Genomic DNA, 17,943 nt, shown 5'->3' on the forward strand with positions numbered 1-17,943 from the left:
TTATAGCAATACACTAACCAAAACATGATTAAGAGTTATTCAACACAAAATAAAACGTTGACAAAATACCACTTTATTTAGAAAGGATTATTATTATTTTTAGCAATACCTTATCCAAAACATAATTAAGATTTATTCAACACAAAAAAAAAATTGCTGTCTCACTTTATTTTGAGACAATGACAACAATTATACTTATAAGAAAACACTTGCTTACATAGTTGTTAAACACAAAACCAATTAAGATTGGGTGCGAACATGTAGGGTGTGAAAGTGAAAGGGGTGAAAATGAGTGGGCGCAAACGTGAATGGAAGCGAACGGACTCAGATTCAGACTATGTACCAGTGAGAAATATACAAGCCTTTCTACGGTATTTATTTGTACAATTCAGCTAGTCTTGACCTATTCATTTGTCTTAAAAAACCAGCCAGTTGTCACCTTCACTTCACACACACACACATATACGAATATCAATTATATGCTTACGATACATGTTGCATTGTTAAACTAATTACGGTATGTGAAAATCAAGACTTGCATAAAAACTATCCCAATATTAGAGACAGTGGCGTTATTTTTTACTCAGAGCTTTCAGCTCTTTGATTAAGCTTAAATTAGGCAATGTTTTTCCCAGTTTCTCTGGATAAAACTTTTTTATACTATTAAAAGTACACTTTTTAGCTCACCTGGCCCGAAGGGCCAAGTGAGCTTTTCTCATCACTTGGCGTCCGTCGTCCGTCGTCGTCGTCGTCCGTCGTCGTTAACTTTTACAAAAATCTTCTCCTCTGAAACTACTGGGCCAAATCAAACCAAACTTGGCCACAATCATCATTGGGGTATCTAGTTTAAAAAATGTGTGGCGTGACCCGGTCAACCAACCAAGATGGCCACCACGGCTAAAAATAGAACATAGGGGTAAAATGCAGTTTTTGGCTTATAACTCAAAAACCAAAGCATTTAGAGCAAATCTGACATGGGGTAAAAATGTTTATCAGGTCAAGATCTATCTGCCCTGAAATTTTCAGATGAATCGGTCAATCGGTTGTTGGGTTGCTGCCCCTGAATTGGTAATTTTGAAGAAATTTTGCTGTTTTTGGTTATTATCTTGAATATTATTATAGTTAAAGATAAACTGTAAACAGCAATAATGTTCAGCAAAGTAAGATCTACAAATAAGTCAACATGACCAAAATGGTCAGTTGACCCGTTTAGGAGTTATTGCCCTTTATAGTCAATTTTTAACCATTTTTCGTTAATTAAAGTAATCTTTTACAAAAATCTTCTCCTCTGAAACTACTTGGCCAAATTAATCCAAACTTGGCCACAATCATCTTTGGGGTATCTAGTTTAAAAAATGTGTGGCATGATCTGGTCAACCAACCAAGATGGCCGCCACGGCTAAAAATAGAACAAAGGGGTAAAATGCAGTTTTTGGCTTATAACTCAAAAACCAAAGCATTTTGAGGAAATCTGACAGGGGATAAAAATGTTTATCAGGTCAAGATCTATCTGCCCTAAAATTTTCAGATGAATCGGTCAATCGGTTGTTGGGTTGCTGCCCCTGAATTGGTAATTTTGAGGAAATTTTGCTGTTTTTGGTTATTATCTTGAATATTATTATAGATAGAGATAAACTGTAAACAGCAATAATGTTCAGCAAAGTAAGATCTACAAATAAGTCAACATGACCAAAATGGTCAGTTGACCCGTTTAGGAGTTATTGCCCTTTATAGTCAATTTTTAACCATTTTTCGTAAATTAAAGTAATCTTTTACAAAAATCTTCTCCTCTGAAACTACTTGGCCAAATTAATCCAAACTTGGCCACAATCATCTTTGGGGTATCTAGTTTAAAAAATGTGTGGCGTGACCTGGTCAACCAACCAAGATGGCCGCCACCGCTAAAAATAGAACATAGGGGTAAAATGCAGTTTTTGGCTTATAACTCAAAAACCAAAGCATTTTGAGGAAATCTGACTGGGGATAAAAATGTTTATCAGGTCAAGAACTATCTGCCCTGAAATTTTCAGATGAATCGGTCAATCGGTTGTTGGGTTGCTGCCCCTGAATTGGTAATTTTGAAGAAATTTTGCTGTTTTTGGTTATTATCTTGAATATTATTATAGTTAGAGATAAACTGTAAACAGCAATAATGTTCAGCAAAGTAAGATCTACAAATAAGTCATCATGACCTAAATGGTCAATTGACCCCTTAAGGAGTTATTGCCCTTTATAGTCAATTTTTAACAATTTTCATTAATTTGGTAAATTTATGTAAATTTTTACCAAATATAGTTCTCTGTTACTAATAGGCAAAGTTCATGATAGATATAATTGTAAGAAGCAAAATCGTTCAGTAAAGTAAGAACTTCAAACACATCACCATCACCAAAATACAATTTTGTCATGAATCCATTTGTGTCCTTTGTTTAATATGCACATAGACCAAGGTGAGCGACACAGGCTCTTTAGAGCCTCTAGTTTTTTTATTCCATTATAAACTAGAGAACATTCTGATTCCAGTGATACCTAGTTTTATACAGGTATCTTTATTAATCAGTCCACCACTAAGGGTCACTTATACATGGTCCCTCAAAATATGACGTCATAGAAAAAAACTGTTGATTGCACCCTTATAACTGAAAAACCAAAGCATTTAGAGCAAATCTGATAGGGGTAAAATTGTTTATCAGGTCAAGATCTATCTGCCCTGAAATTTTCATATGAATCGGACAACCCTTTGTTGGGTTGCTGCCCCTGAATTGGTAATTTTAAGGAAATTTTGCTGTTTTTGGTTATTATCTTGAATATTATTATAGATAAAGATAAACTGTAGACAGCAATAATGTTCAGCAAAGTAAGATTTACAAATAAGTCAACATGACGGAAATGGTCAAACGACCCCCTAAGGAGTTATTGTCCTTTATAGTAAATTTTTAACAATTTTCATAAAATTTGTAAATTTTTAATAACATTTTCCACTGGGCCAAGTTCATTATAGATAGAGATAATTGTAAGCAACAAGAATGTTCAGTAAAGTAAGATGTACAAACACATCACCATCACCAAAACACAATTTTGTCATGAATCCATCTGCTTCCATCGTTTGATATTCACATAGACCAAGGTGAGCGACACAGGCTCTTTAGAGCCTCTAGTTTACTCTTCTACTCTACGACTTAAAATTTACTTTATATGTCATTGATTCAATACATGTTACATAGGGAAGGTTGATAAATAAGGAAATAAATCAACCAAAATATTTAGATAGTATAACAGAGCTGTTCAAATCAATGCTAGTGTTTTGCTCTTTTTGCATTGTTACATGTCATATCTTATAAAAGAAGTTTAAAAAGAGTTGATACAATGCCTTAAATATTGAAATAAATGTAAAACTATTTTATTATTAAACACTTTGAAGATTTACAAGTACATTATATTGGGATAACAAGTTTTCTTCAAGTTTATCATTGAGTCTCAATGTTATAGTATTGATCTAATTTATTTGAAGGATGAAGGAGAAACTGTTGTAGAATCAGATGAGGAGGATGTCAGCCATTTGTTTGCCACCTCCACTTTAGCATGTGATGTGGATGATTTCCCTGAGGAGGGTGAAAGACAAGTAATAACAGCTGATGACACAGTTGATCAAGAAATGGAAACACAAGCCATTCTAGATGAAGCCACACAAGCAGTTAGTGAAGGGGACGAAGCTACTCAGGTTTTCCCAAATGTTAAAGATAATGGCGATGATGCTACTCAAGTCGTCAAAGAGGTAGCTAGTTCATCTAAGAAAGTGGCATTTGATGATGCCATTGTGGCTGTGCAAGAAGATGCCACAGTAGCAGTCCCAGAAGATGCCACAGTAGCAATTCAAGAAGATGCCACAGTAGCAGTTCAAGAAGATGCCACAGTAGCAGTTCAAGAAGATGCCACAGTAGCAGTTCAAGAAGATGCCACAGTAGCAGTTCAAGAAGATGCCACAGTAGCAATTCAAGAAGATGCCACAGTAGCAGTTCAAGAAGATGCCACAGTAGCAGTTCAAGAAGATGCCACAGTAGCTGTTCAGGAAGATGCCACTGTAGCTGTTCATGGAGATGCCACTGTTAACATTCATGGAGATGCTACTGTTGATGTTCATGGAGATGCCACTTTAGCTTTACCAGAGGCCACAGTCTCTGTTCATGGAGATGCCACTGTTGCTGTTCATGGAGATGCTACTGTATCAGTTCATGAAGATGCCACTTTAGCTCTTCAAGGAGACTCAACAGTTGCAGTTCAAGAAGAAGTTACCTTGGCAATACAAGATGACACAGTTGCTGTAGTAGAAGATGTCACTTGTATTCAAGATGCTGAAACTGTTGCAGTTCAACCAGATGCCTATGATTTTGTTGATGATGACCCTCATCTTGAAGTCCAAAAGAAAGGAAAAGGAAGAGATAGACCTAAAAGAACAGAAACTGCTTCAATTAAATCTCAAGACAACAGTGATAAAGCTGCTACAAGTAAGGGAAAGAGAAAGGCACCAGTGAAACAAACAGCAAAGGTAGAAACAGTCAGGAAAAGGGAAGATTCAGTGACAAGTAGTCAAGAATCAGATGATGCCAATGTTAGGCGATCAGGAAGATCTAAAAGGAAAAGTTTCAGAATGCTTGAAATGGAACAGAGTATGGATGATATGAAAGGTATAGATAAATCAATCAGAAAAGGTGAAGACTACAGTCCAGATCCAAGTGATACAGAAGATGGCAGTCCAAAGAGAGGTCATAAGGTAGCCAAAACAGCTGGTCAAAGTCAGGAGAAAGATATCAGTGAAACAGGTAAATATTATAAAATAAGATGTGGTATGCTTGCTGAGGAGACAATTTTCAATTAAAGAACAATTACATGCCACCTTATGGCCTTCACCAAGAAGTTAAACCTAAACAATATATATATATATATATATATGTCCCATTGATTGATTATCCCAAAAATAACAATCTCAAAGGGATAATGGAATAAAAAATACACTGTTAATTGAATACAATTGATACCTTGATTGTTGATTTCAAAAAATCTATTGGCAAATATTTCATACTTTTTCAGAAATGAAAAAAACACATAAAAGACATTTAAATAAACCTTTAATTTCTTCTTACAGGCAAGAAAAACATATTTTTACTATTTTATGTATTAACTACCAGTTTGTACTCATCTCACTTGTACTTGTTCATTATTTGGGGTTTTGTAGAACTGCCAACTCTGTCTGTTGAGGAAGAAATTGCACTTGTACAGAAAAATATACCTCCTCTACCAAAGGAAACTGTGAAAAAGACAGAGGCGGAATTTTTAATGTCGTTACCAGCTCTTCAAGATAAAGGTATTGTATATCTTCATAATTTATTGAAAGTGTTTTAAATTTTGCTTTATTCATTAACTGGATTAGAGTTTTTTTTCTGTTTCTAATAATAATTATAAGACATTATATATTGATACATGTCTGTCTTACAGAAGCTAATTCTCATTAATCAATGGCAAGTTGTTTTGTGTATATCAGTTTTTCAATGACCCCAATGACCCCTAATCAAAATTTATATTTATTCAGTGTAAATTTTTTTAAGGTGTAAGTATCATATATGATTGGATAGCTATGTATTCCAAAAAAAGGCTATATATATATCTGTATACAAAGTGGATTTTATATGGCTTTGGTGCTTTAGTGAGAAATCTAATACCATTGAAGAATGTGCAACATTTTTTATTACTTTTAAAAATGTATCATTTCATATATTGGAAGTAGTTCCACTTGACACTCCAAGGAAAACACCATTAGGTGCCATTGTATTTTTTTTCATAGGGCAGGTTGTCATACTGAACTTTATCCCATGTTTATTTAGTCTTGATATCTCTTGATATAATCATTGATGATAGATGTTGTCTTTTAGAATCTCCAGCTCCAGGACTGACAGAAGCAACCCAAGCCTATACATTAGAACCTGAAGAAGAGTTACCTCTGCCTGAAATGGTAGAGGCCACACAGCCATATGTGTTAAGTGAGGAAGATTCCACTCCACCTCTAGATGAGGGAGGGTCAAAGGAGGAAGGGGACATAACTCCTCCAATTGAAGAAGTGTTAGCAGCAACACAGAATTACAGTTTGGAGGAAGAGGTTTTAATCTTTATGCTGATTCAATAATTTTAATTCTTCTTGATAAATTTTGAATGTAGATCAAAAGCTTTTGTTAGGTCAGATAAAATAGTATGTGTGGAACAGCATTTTGAATTTAACAGTGCTTAATGAAAAATGACAAAAAAATGTTTAGGGTATTATTAAGACTAAAAGCAAGGTAGGTAGGGTAGCAGGAACCATACACATTATTCATTACCTTATGGATTTGTTATAGTTGCATTAGTGTTTCAAACTTCATATAGTTTGTGAAAACTATTAAAAAAAAAACCTGCCAAATATAGCCCTCACTGAGATCTTGTCATCAATATTGAGACATGAGCCTGGGTTTATCAAAAACAAAACTGCTTCAAGATGTATTTTACAAAGACGCATGTGTGTGTTTGAGATATATTTACATAAAAAAGACTTATCGTAGCTTCTCCTTTTGACATAATTGCTTTTCCGAATGAGGGAATATGAAAAAAATATTCCGTTTAGAAAAAAAATTGTGCTGGCGGGTCCTTTGAACAAGAAAATTAATTGGTGTGACATAAGGTGGTTAAGTTTATAATTTTGAAAATTCTGCATGATTTGAATTACAGGACAAGAGGATAACTAAATAAATCTTGAGAAGGTTCAGTCAAAATGAGCATAATTAATAAGCAGAAATATTGTTAATTTGATAAATATGAATTTCAGGTTGTTGCTGACAGTGAGGAAAGCGAACTAAGATCTCCATTGATCTCTATTCCTTCAAGATCTCCTCTAAAACCAACATTGGTATCACCACATAAAAGGGAAAAGAAATCACCATCTCCAAAACGTGTCCAGTTTACAGTTAAAAAGGTATCATGTCTTAACATTGACTATTTCTAAATGTGAATAACTAGACTCTTTGTTTTAAGTGAGAAGGGAGGGAGGGTTATTTAGTTACACATCTGTGCCTGTGTGTTTTTAACATTCTTCAAGTTAGTTATTGTCATTATCATTGTCTTAGACCCAACATATTCCTGTATTGATAACTACAAAGTATTATCCAACAGGATATGGGTGTCTTACAGAATCTGAAAAATACTCATTAAATACAACTCATTGCTGTTAAGCTTTTGTCCAGATTTGAATTAATTATGTTCAATAGTATCCAAAGCAGATTTACAAAAGTATTTGTAAGATGAATGGATGGTTAAAAACCTTATGTTTATTATAATTTTTTATTCTTCAATAAGGAAATATAGAATGAGGTTACTTTTAAGCTTATTTCAAAAAGAAAACAGGAACTGAATTTGACAAAATTAATTCTATGTTCTTTTGTCAGATTGATTCATCGTCAACCAGTGCAAGTGAGAATAATGATATACCAACTGAAAGTGAGGTTGCAGAGAAAACAGAGCAGAAGGATACAGCAACCAGCAGACCATCAAGGTCAAAAGTTAAAGAAGCTATCATAAAAAAAGTCAAAAATAAACGTACTGCTGAAGCAAAATCTCATCCAGTTAGTCAAGAAGAAAATGAAAATGTAACAGATGTGAAAAAGGGCAGACAATCAGTGCTTCCTGAACAAGAAATGAATAAAACTGAAAACAAAACAACACGTAGAGGAAGGTTGGCTATAACTGAAAATAATCAGAAGACTGAAGAGCATATCAATGATAAGGCTAATAAGTCAGCAAATGTTTCAGGGGAGATAATTAAAACATCTAGAGGCAGACGGTCAACTGCTTTGATTGAAAATGTAAAATCAGAAGAAACAGCTTCAGCCTCTAAAGGCCGGGGAAGAAAATCTACAGCTTCTAAAAAGGAAACAAATAAAAAGGTTACAAAGGATGATATTATTGAAAAGGTTGAAGAAGATAGGACAGAAACAGTGGCATTGATAAGTGATGGAGAAAATAAAGATTCTGTAAAACCTGTAAACACAGGCTCAGGAGGGGTAACAACAGAACAAGTTGATAAAACAGGAGAACCTGAGACCTTGCAGACATCTAGTCGTAGGGGAAGGTCTTCTGAACAGGAACTGTCAGAGCCTGGAACAAGTCATAGTGACACAACAACTGCTAAGCAAGATGAAAAGATAATAGAGAATAAACCAGAAACAAAAAGGTCAAGAGGCAGGAAGGGCAAAGCATCAATTAATCCTGTAGTAGACAATGAAAAAGAAACAGTCATTGAAAGTGTAGATGGTGAAATGGATAAGACTGCAGAAATAGATAAAAGTGTTTCAAAAACAACAAAAGGTGGTAGGAGAGGAAGGTCTTCTGTTGTTCCAGAAATGACAGACAGTACAATAAGTGAAGCTGAAGAATTTAAGACAACAAAACCAACTGGTAGGAGGGGAAGAAGTGTAGCTGAAAGTGAAAGTAATACCACAACAAATAAAACAGATGATGTGAAAACAAAACAAACAAGTAGAAGAGGAAGAGCCTCTGTTATAGGAGAAAGTGAGAGTAAAAACAATTCTGAAACAGAAAGTCAAACTAGTGAAACTGAAAGTAAACGAAAACAAACCGGTAGAAGAGGAAAAACTTCTGTTTTAAGAGAAAGTGAAAGTACAAACAGTTCTGAATTAGAAAGTCAGGAAAGTGAAACAGGAAGTAACACAAAACAAACTGGTAGAAGAGGAAGAAAATCTGTTTTAGAAAAATCTGAAAGTAAAATCAGTTCTGAAACAGAAAGTCAGGAAAGTGAAACAGGAAGTATAACCAAACAAACTGGTAGAAGAGGAAGAAAATCTGTTTTAGGAAAAACTGAAAGTAAAAACAGCTCTGAAAACGAAAGTCAGGAAAGTGAAGCAGTGAATATAAATGAAGATTTGAGGTCAAAGTCTCTGCCCCCGAAAAAAGCATTGGAAGTATCAAAACATGTCAACGAGGTTAGGAGGGGTAGAAGTTCTATTCTGCCTGGAACAGAAAATAAAGATGACTTAATGCTGCCACCAAAAAGTGTTGGACAAAGAGGCAAGAAAATTGCTGATGACAGCACTACTACAGATATACAAAATAATAGAAGAACTTCAAGACAATCAAAAATTAGTGAATTTGTTAATGAAAATGAAAAAGAAAAAAGCTTTGACTTGGATATTCATGAGAAAGATAAAAGTGAGCCATCTAAAAGTAATATTAGAGGAAGATCATCTTCAAGGACTAGAAAAAATGAGACTGTAGAAATTGTGAAAGAAAATAATTCAAAACCAACAAATATCAAACGGAAGCGAGATTCATCTATTGATGCATCAGATGTTTCACCATCAACTTCAAAAAGAGCTAAAACTGCTGTAAATAGTAATGTTATAGAAACTAAAACTCAGAGATCAAAAGGTAGAACTTCAAATGTTAAAAATGAATCTCCAAACAAAGAAGACACATCTAGATCTAGCAGTAGATCAAGTACACGTAATAGTGATCAATCTTCTGTTAGTAGTGAACATATCAAAGATCAGAAAACAGCTAAATCAGAATCAAAGAAAAGAGGAAGGAATAGTGATGAGGTAAGCATTGTAAGAAGGTATAGTATAAGTGTATTTTACAACCAAATAATAAAATAAGAAGATGTGGTATGATTTGCAGTGAGACAACTCTCCATCAGAGACCAAATGACAAAGAACAAAGCATGTAAAGAATTTATAAAGAAATAAAAGCTTGGCTTATAAGTTATATAATGATCATTATGATCAATATCAAAGCATCCAGACTTCAACTTTTTTGTATCACGGAAACAATCATTTGAGTCATATACAATTTCTTTACTAAATTTAGTTGGATAATGCCTCATTGGATGAGGTGGTACCCTATGGTATTAGGATCAAAAGATGAAAGCTTAAAGTCGCAGCGACTATTGAGACATCAAAGTTTGGGTATCAGATATTTTCTGTTGATCCCTTTGTCCAAACTTGGTACTGTAAGTACTACTATTACACCCATGTTGTAAAGATTGATTCTAAGGGCACTATATTATAAGTTATATGGTTCGCTACTGACCCCCTACGGATCCATTGAGGGTTAGTAAAATCCATAGGGGGTGAGGCCGGAGGCCGAGTCCCCTATGAATTTTATTCACCCTCTATGGATCCGTAGGGGTCAGTAGTTAACCGTATAACGAATTTATCGGACGCTGGTCTTTTTCTGCGGCGTTTTGTTAAAAAATAAACAATGAAACACAACAACATTAATAGATGACGTCGCCATTAACGCGTCATGAACCCCATATGAAACTTACTAACCCCCTACAGTCTCATAGGGGGTCACCACGTGGCGGCATTTAACCAATCACAACGTGATAATTTATCTGTGGTCCGATAAAAAAGATCAAAGTAAAAAAAAAAAAGTATCAACAGCAATTGATTTAATGAAATTTGTGTTTCAGAGTTTTATCTTTTAAATTACTGTAAATTCAGAAATTATTGCGAGGTTTTTATTATTGTGAAAAATCCGACAGAGTTGTAAATGCAATAATTTAAACTTGCATTTTGAAATATTTTATATGAATAAAACGTGTTTTTCTCAAAATCGTAAAAACTAAAATCACATTTAAGTCTTAACTGACAAGATCGCAATAATAAATGCACGCAATAATTTCTGAATTGACAGTATATATGTTAGTCATTCATCTAGCTTAGTTTTATACCTAAGAAATGGTCAACAGTTCAAGGTCCCTCTCATAATAGTCCACTGATCATTTTACATAAATTGTTATTATACAATTTAGAATGAACAATTAAAGAAAGTACTTTACTCTAAAATTAAAAAAAAGAAGCTCTATGGTGCTTCTTACATGTTCAGTTAAAAAAATATAGCAATGAATTTGATTGGATAAATACAGATGTGGCAAATATCAGACAGGTATTTTTTCTTTAACCCTTTTGTCTACATGTTTTGTCCTTTATAGCCCTTGATTGAATCAAATAAAATGGCAGGCAAAGAACATGAAATATTATTAAATAATCTCTGAAAAGTCCTTAATTAAAACTATGTTGTCATGTAGAAATTTTTTTTTTCATTTTTTTAACCAGAATGTTTCAGAAACTCCTGCAAAAAAATCCAGGGTAACAGAGGAGCAATCCACACCTAAACAGGTCAACACCTCAGCAGTGAGTTCTCCGTCACTTAGGAGGAAATCTATAGACCCTAACAAACCAAAAGTTATGTTTACAGGTGTTGTGGATGAACATGGACAAAAGGTACTTTATACTAAACTCTTTTACCATACAAAGAGGTATTTAATACTTAACTTTTTACTGTACAAATTTGTGTTGTTTTGATTACTGTGGATTCAGTTATTTTCGTGGACTGAGGAAAACCAGCATTGTTGTGGGTATTTAATTTCATGGTTTTGACAATCTCGGCATTCAAAGCCTTTCAAAAATGTGAACATTTGAATTCCTGGTTCACCTGTACCTGGGAAAACCATGAAAATTGATTTCCAACGAATGTTAATGAATCCACAGTATTATGTTTACTAAGAATTGCCTATATCAGAAGGACATACAATTTTGTCCTACAATTAAGAAATCCCAGAAAATACCATTCCTGCCATGTTTGTGTTGGCTTCCATTTTTTCCCAACAAAATGTTTTTGGTAATATATTCTCCTTAATCAAACAGATTTTTCTTAGTACAATGTATTTGCCAAAAAAAATGATTCCTAGAAAGAGGGAGGACACAATTGTATAAAAGGATCAAAATTATTTTTGTTGTACAAAGGATTTATCAAAAAACAAAGGGAGATAATTATTCATTACAGAAAGCAAAATCTAAATAATTCTAACTTTGTAAAACATCCTGTGCATTATTTTTTTGTGTAAAGGTATATGATTCTACTATATTTTCAGATAATAAAAGAACTTGGGGGAGAATTTGTAAACTCAGTACAGGAATGTACACATCTTGTGACAGATAAGGTTTGTACATTTTACAATCAATAGTGTATAAAAGGTTGATAAACCTATAAAATTAAGACTCATTTTTAGGACCAGATTTAAACCAGACTCTTATGATTCATATGAGCCTATAACCCATAAGTTTCAAACCAGGATCATTAAGAACTAAATTTGAAATGAGCTGCATAAGGCAATCCCTACAAGCAGAATTTCTATAACTTAAAATCGTGGATCTAGTGTTGTATGTGTTTCTTTTGTTATCATGTGTTAAACTGTCCCCTGTTACACAACAATAATAAGCTATCTAAAAATACAGACAAATGCTAATGTGAGGATGTAAACAACTATATACTTAAACAATGAGCAAAACATGTACTGTGTAGTGAGATATATATATGCCCTAGCATGGTTATATGTGATACAATTCAAAAGAGAAAAGCAGTGGAATTATTTATGTGGCAAAAAATAACCCAATCAAATATAGCTGACAGCTTCTGAGAAAGCTGCTCGTCCATCCAATCAACCTGTTTGTTAGAGTATGAAGGATTCTTTAACAGGCAGAAATGGTGTCTAAGTTTTGAAGAAATTTATTTGATGGTTTAGACATTGCATACAAACATTTGCAAGCTAATGTTCAAATCACAATAATGTCACAAATATAAAAATAAATATATGAAATGCCATCTACCCAATTTTTATACGACCGCAAACAAAATTTGCGGTTGTATATTGGTATGACGTTGGCGTCGTCGTCGTCCGAAGACATATTGGTTTTCACACTAAAACTTTAGTAACTTAAGTAAATAGAAATCTATGAAATTTAAACACAAGGTTTATGACTATAAAAGGAAGGTTGGGATTGATTTTGGGAGTTTTTGGTCCCAACAGTTTAGTAATTAGGAGCCCAAAGGGTCCAAAATTAAACTTTGTTTGATTTCATCAAAAATTGAATAATTGGGGTTCTTTGATATGCCGAATCTAACTGTGTATGTAGATTCTTAATTTTTGTCCCGTTTTCAAATTGGTCTACATTAAGGTCCAAAGGGTCCAAAATTAAACTTTTAGTTTGATTTTAACAATAATTGAATTCTGGGGGTTCTTTGATATGCTGAATCTAAACATGTACTTAGATTTTTGATTATGGACCCAGTTTTCAAGTTGGTTCAAATCGAGGTAAAAAATTAAACTTTATTTGATTTCATCAAAATTTGAATTCTTGGGGTTCTCTGATATATATATGCTGAATCTAACCATGTATTTAGATTTTCGATATTGGATCATAATCTGAAAATGTCCAATTTAAAAATTTTAAGTTTTTAAGTTTAAGTTCTTAGACCACATTCATTCTGTGTCAGAAACCAATGTTGTGTCAACTATTTAATCACAATCCAAATTCAGAGCTGTATCAAGCTTGAATGTTGTGTCCATACTTGCCCCAACAGTTCAGGGTTCGAACTCTGCGGTCGTATAAAGCTGCACCCTGCGGAGCATCTGGTTGTCTTTTATCTTTATACGACTGCAAAAATATTGTTGAGTTTGTATAATGCTATGATGTCGTTGTCTACATCTGCATTGTCGTCCCAAGACACATTTAGTTTCCAGACAATAACTTTAGTTTAAGTGAATAAATCAATACAGTTTCAATGCCACAATAGGAAGGTTGAGATTGATTTTGGGGGTTATAGTACCAATAGTTAAGGAATTAGGGGCCAAAAACAAGCATTTTTGTAGTTTCCTGATGATAACTAGTGTGTAAGTGAATGGATCTCTCTGACATTGCATAACAAGGTTCCATATTACAAAGAAATATGGGATTGAGTTTCCAGGTAATTGCCCAAACATACAAGAAATAAGGGGGCAGAAAAGGGAAAAAAAGAAACATTTTTCTAATTTCCAAACAATAACTTGTGTTTAAGTGTATGGATCTCTCTTAAACTGTACTTGAAGGTTCCATACTACAAATGGAGGGCTGAAATTGAGTTTGGAGGCAATTGCTCCAAGGGGAGTGGTAACCAAAAATGGGGGAGGGGGATATTTTCCAATTTTTATACAACCGCAAAAATTAAAAAAATTTTGGTCGACGTTGGCGTCGTCGTCTGCGTCGTCGTCGTCCGAATACTTTTTAGTTTTCGCACTCTAACTTTAGTAAAAGTGAATAGAAATCTATGAAATTTTAACACAAGGTTTATGACCACAAAAGGAAGGTTGGGATTGATTTTGGGAGTTTTGGTCCCAACATTTTAGGTATTAGGGGCCAAAAAGGGCCCAAATAAGCATTTTCTTGGTTTTCGCACTTTAACTTTAGTTTAAGTAAATAGAAATCTATGAAATTTTGACACAAGGTTTATGACCACAAAAGGAAGGTTGGGATTGATTTTGGGAGTTTTAGTTCAAACAGTTTAGGAATTAGGGGCCAAAAGAAGCCCAAATAAGCATTATTCTTGGTTTTCGCACAATAACTTAAGTATAAGTAAATAGAAATCAATGAAATTTAAACACAAGGTTTATGACCACAAAAGGAAGGTTGGGATTGATTTTGGGAGTTGAGGTCCCAACAGTTTAGGAATTAGGGACCAAAAAAGGGGCCCAAATAAGCATTATTCTTGGTTTTCGCACCATAACTTTAGTATAAGTAAATAGAAATCTATGAAATTTAAACACACGGTTTATGACCATAAAAGGAAGGTTGGGTTTGATTTTGGGAGTTTTGATCCCAACAGTTCAGGAATAAGGGGCCCAAAGGGTCCAAAATTGAACTTTGTTTGATTTCATCAAAAATTGAATAATTGGTGTTCTTTGATATGCCGAATCTAACTGTGTATGTAGATACTTAATTTTTGGTCCCGTTTTCAAATTGGTCTACATTAAGGTCCAAAGGGTCCAAAATTAAACTTAGTCTGATTTTAACAAAAATGGAATCCTTGGGGTTCTTTGATATGCTGAATCTAAAAATGTACTTAGATTTTTTATTATTGGCCCAGTTTTCAAGTTGGTGTAAATCGGGGTCCAAAATTAAACTTTGTTTGATTTCATCAAAAATTGAATAATTGGGGTTCTTTGATATGCCGAATCTAACTGTGTATGTAGATTCTTAATTTTTGGTCCTGTTTTCCAATTGGTCTACATTAAAGTTTAAAGGGTCCAAAATTAAACTAAGTTTGATTTTAACGAAAATTGAATTCTTGGGTTTTTTTTTGATATGCTGAATCCAAACATGTACTTAGATTTTTGATTATGGGCCCAGTTTTCAAGTTGGTTCAAATCAGGATCCAAAATTATTATATTAAGTAGTGTGCAATAGCAAAAATTTTAAATTGCACAGTATGGCGCAATAGCAAGAAATCTTCAATTGCACAGTATTGTGCAATAGCAAATATTTTCAATTGCACAGTATTGCGCAATAGCAAGAAATATCTAATTGCACAATATTAAATTTTTCTCATTTCAGATTTCATAAATAAAAAGAAAATTTCTTCAAACATTTTTTTGAGAGGATTAATATTCAACAGCATAGTGAATTGCTCAAAGGCAAAAAAATATTTTAAGTCTCATTAGACCACATTCATTCTGTGTCAGAAACCTATGCTGTGTCAACTATTTAATCACAATCCAAATTTAGAGCTGAATCCAGCTTGAATGTTGTGTCCATACTTGCCCCAACCGTTCAGGGTTCAACCTCTGCGGTCGTATAAAGCTGCGCCCTGCGGAGCATCTGGTTTTTATGGGGTTCATATTTTTTCTTCAAATTTCTGAACAGATTCAAGAAAGTCTTCAATTGCACAGTATTGAGTAATAGGTTCTTGAGTAAAGATTGCATGAAATGCATGAAATGCAATCAAATCCCTATGTTACTGATTTGATATCTTAAGTCTTCCAAGGCTAAGCATTACCTTTTTGGTACACCAAATATAGTGCATTGATCATAACAATCTACACATCTTATCCATGAAAATTTCCAAAAATATATCAATGTTCAGGACAAGTGAGCTTTTCTCATCACTTGGCGTCCGTCGTCGTCCTTTGTCGTTAACTTTTACAAAAATCTTCTCCTCTGAAGCTGCTGGGCCAAATTAAACTAAATTTGGCCACAATCATCATTGGGGAACTAGTTTTAAAAATGTGTCCGGTGACCCGGCCAACCAACCAAGATGGCCGTCATGGCTAAAAATAGAACATAGGTGTAAAATGTAGATTTTGGCTTATATCTCTGAAACCAAAGCATTTAGAGCAAATCTTACATGCCAGGGTTTAATTGTTTATCAGGTCAAGATTTATCTGACCTGAAACTTTCAGATGGATCAGAGAACCCGTTGTTGGGTTCTTGCCCCTAAATTGGTAATTTTAAGGAAATTTTGCCGTTTTTGGTTATTATCTTGAATATTATTATAGATATAGATAAACTGTAAACAGCAATAATGTTCAGCAAAGTAAGATCTACAAATAAGTCAACATGACCAAAATGGTAAGTTGATCCCTTAAGGAGTTATTGCCCTTTATAGTAAATTTTTAACAATTTTCAGAAATTTTGTAAATTTTTGTAAATTTTTACAAAATATTTTCCACTGTCACTTTTGGGCCAAGTTCATTATAGGTAGAGATAATTGTAAGCAGCAAGATTGTTCAGTTAAGTAAGATCTACAAAGCATCACCAACACCAAAACACAATTTTGTCATGAATCCTTCTGTGTCCTTTGCTTAATATGCACATAGACCAAGGTGAGCCTCTAGTTAAAATTGGACTTATCTCCCATTGTCCAGAATTATTAATAAATCAACTACTATCAATGCTTTATTGACAATGCAATATTAAATTTTACTTCCCACTGATAAATTAACACAATCTTTACCTTTCAAAACTTACAAGCACTTGGATTAAGATCTTTGACCACATTTATTTTGTGTCAGAAATATTTATTACCGGTATGTCAATAATTAGATCATAATCCGAATTTAGACAGTATCAAGCATGAAAATTGTGTCAAAATTTGCCCAACTGTTCAGGGTTTTACCTCTGCTGTCTTTCAGGCTGCGCTCAGCGAAGCATTTTATTTCACTAAAGTAGATAAAAACTTTACATGGTTTAAAAAAGAAAATGCATTTTTAGGTACGAAGAACAGTAAAGTTCCTATGTTGCTTAGCCAGAGGTATTCCAATTGTAACGTTACAGTGGATAGAAAGTTGTAAACAGTCGGCCATGTTTGTAGGTATGTAGTCAGAAGTAGCATCTTTGTTTGTTACGTTTGTTCCCGAAAATGAATGTTAGAATACTGTTTTTAACCGGATTTTTGTGACAAAAATGTCGGTTATTGATTTGGGGATGTACGGCGGGCGGCCGGGCGGTCGGGCGGGCGGCAATCAAATGTTGTCCGTGCATTAACTCATGAACCGTTCAACCAAAGCTTTTAAAATTTTAATATGTTATTACTGAAAACTATACGAAGGTCAAGTTCAATAATGGCGATTTTGACTTTTACCGTTCATGAGTTATGGTTTTAACAGTACATGCGTAAATGCACGGACAACTCCATTTTTCAATCTTTCAAGAACCATAACTCATGAACGGTAAAAGTCAAAATCGCCATTATTGAACTTGACCTTCGTATAGTTTTCAGTAATAACATATTAAAATTTTAAAAGCTTTGGTTGAACGGTTCATGAGTTAATGCACGGACAACATTTGATTGCCGCCCGCCCGGCCGCCCGCCGTACATCCCCAAATCAATAACCGACATTTTTGTCACAAAAATCCGGTTAAAAATGGAGTTGTCCGTGCATTTACGCATGAACTGTTCTACCAAAGCTTCCCAAATTTTAATATGTTGTTACTAATGACAGAATGGAGGTCAAGTTCAATAATGACGAATTTGACTTTTACCGTTCAGGAGTTATGGTTCTTGAAAGATTGAAAAATGGAGTTTCCA

At 34.0% G+C, this 17,943-nt stretch overlaps 1 protein-coding gene across 2 annotated transcripts in view; it reads left to right on the forward strand.

Annotated features, from left to right (window-relative positions):
- Positions 1 to 17,943, forward strand: part of LOC139511374 (mediator of DNA damage checkpoint protein 1-like) — a 47,161-nt gene that overhangs the window by 19,251 nt on the left and 9,967 nt on the right. For both annotated transcript variants that reach the window (XM_071298043.1, XM_071298053.1), the window contains exons 15-22: positions 3,512 to 4,820; positions 5,234 to 5,362; positions 5,928 to 6,151; positions 6,851 to 6,997; positions 7,467 to 9,635; positions 11,157 to 11,324; positions 11,975 to 12,043; positions 17,127 to 17,226. In XM_071298043.1, the coding sequence (XP_071154144.1) occupies positions 3,512 to 4,820; positions 5,234 to 5,362; positions 5,928 to 6,151; positions 6,851 to 6,997; positions 7,467 to 9,635; positions 11,157 to 11,324; positions 11,975 to 12,043; positions 17,127 to 17,226 (4,315 nt within the window). The remainder of the gene's footprint in view (positions 1 to 3,511; positions 4,821 to 5,233; positions 5,363 to 5,927; positions 6,152 to 6,850; positions 6,998 to 7,466; positions 9,636 to 11,156; positions 11,325 to 11,974; positions 12,044 to 17,126; positions 17,227 to 17,943) is intronic.

Source organism: Mytilus edulis, chromosome 1, assembly GCF_963676685.1.
Source record: "Mytilus edulis chromosome 1, xbMytEdul2.2, whole genome shotgun sequence".
In the NCBI taxonomy this organism is placed as follows: domain Eukaryota; kingdom Metazoa; phylum Mollusca; class Bivalvia; order Mytilida; family Mytilidae; genus Mytilus; species Mytilus edulis.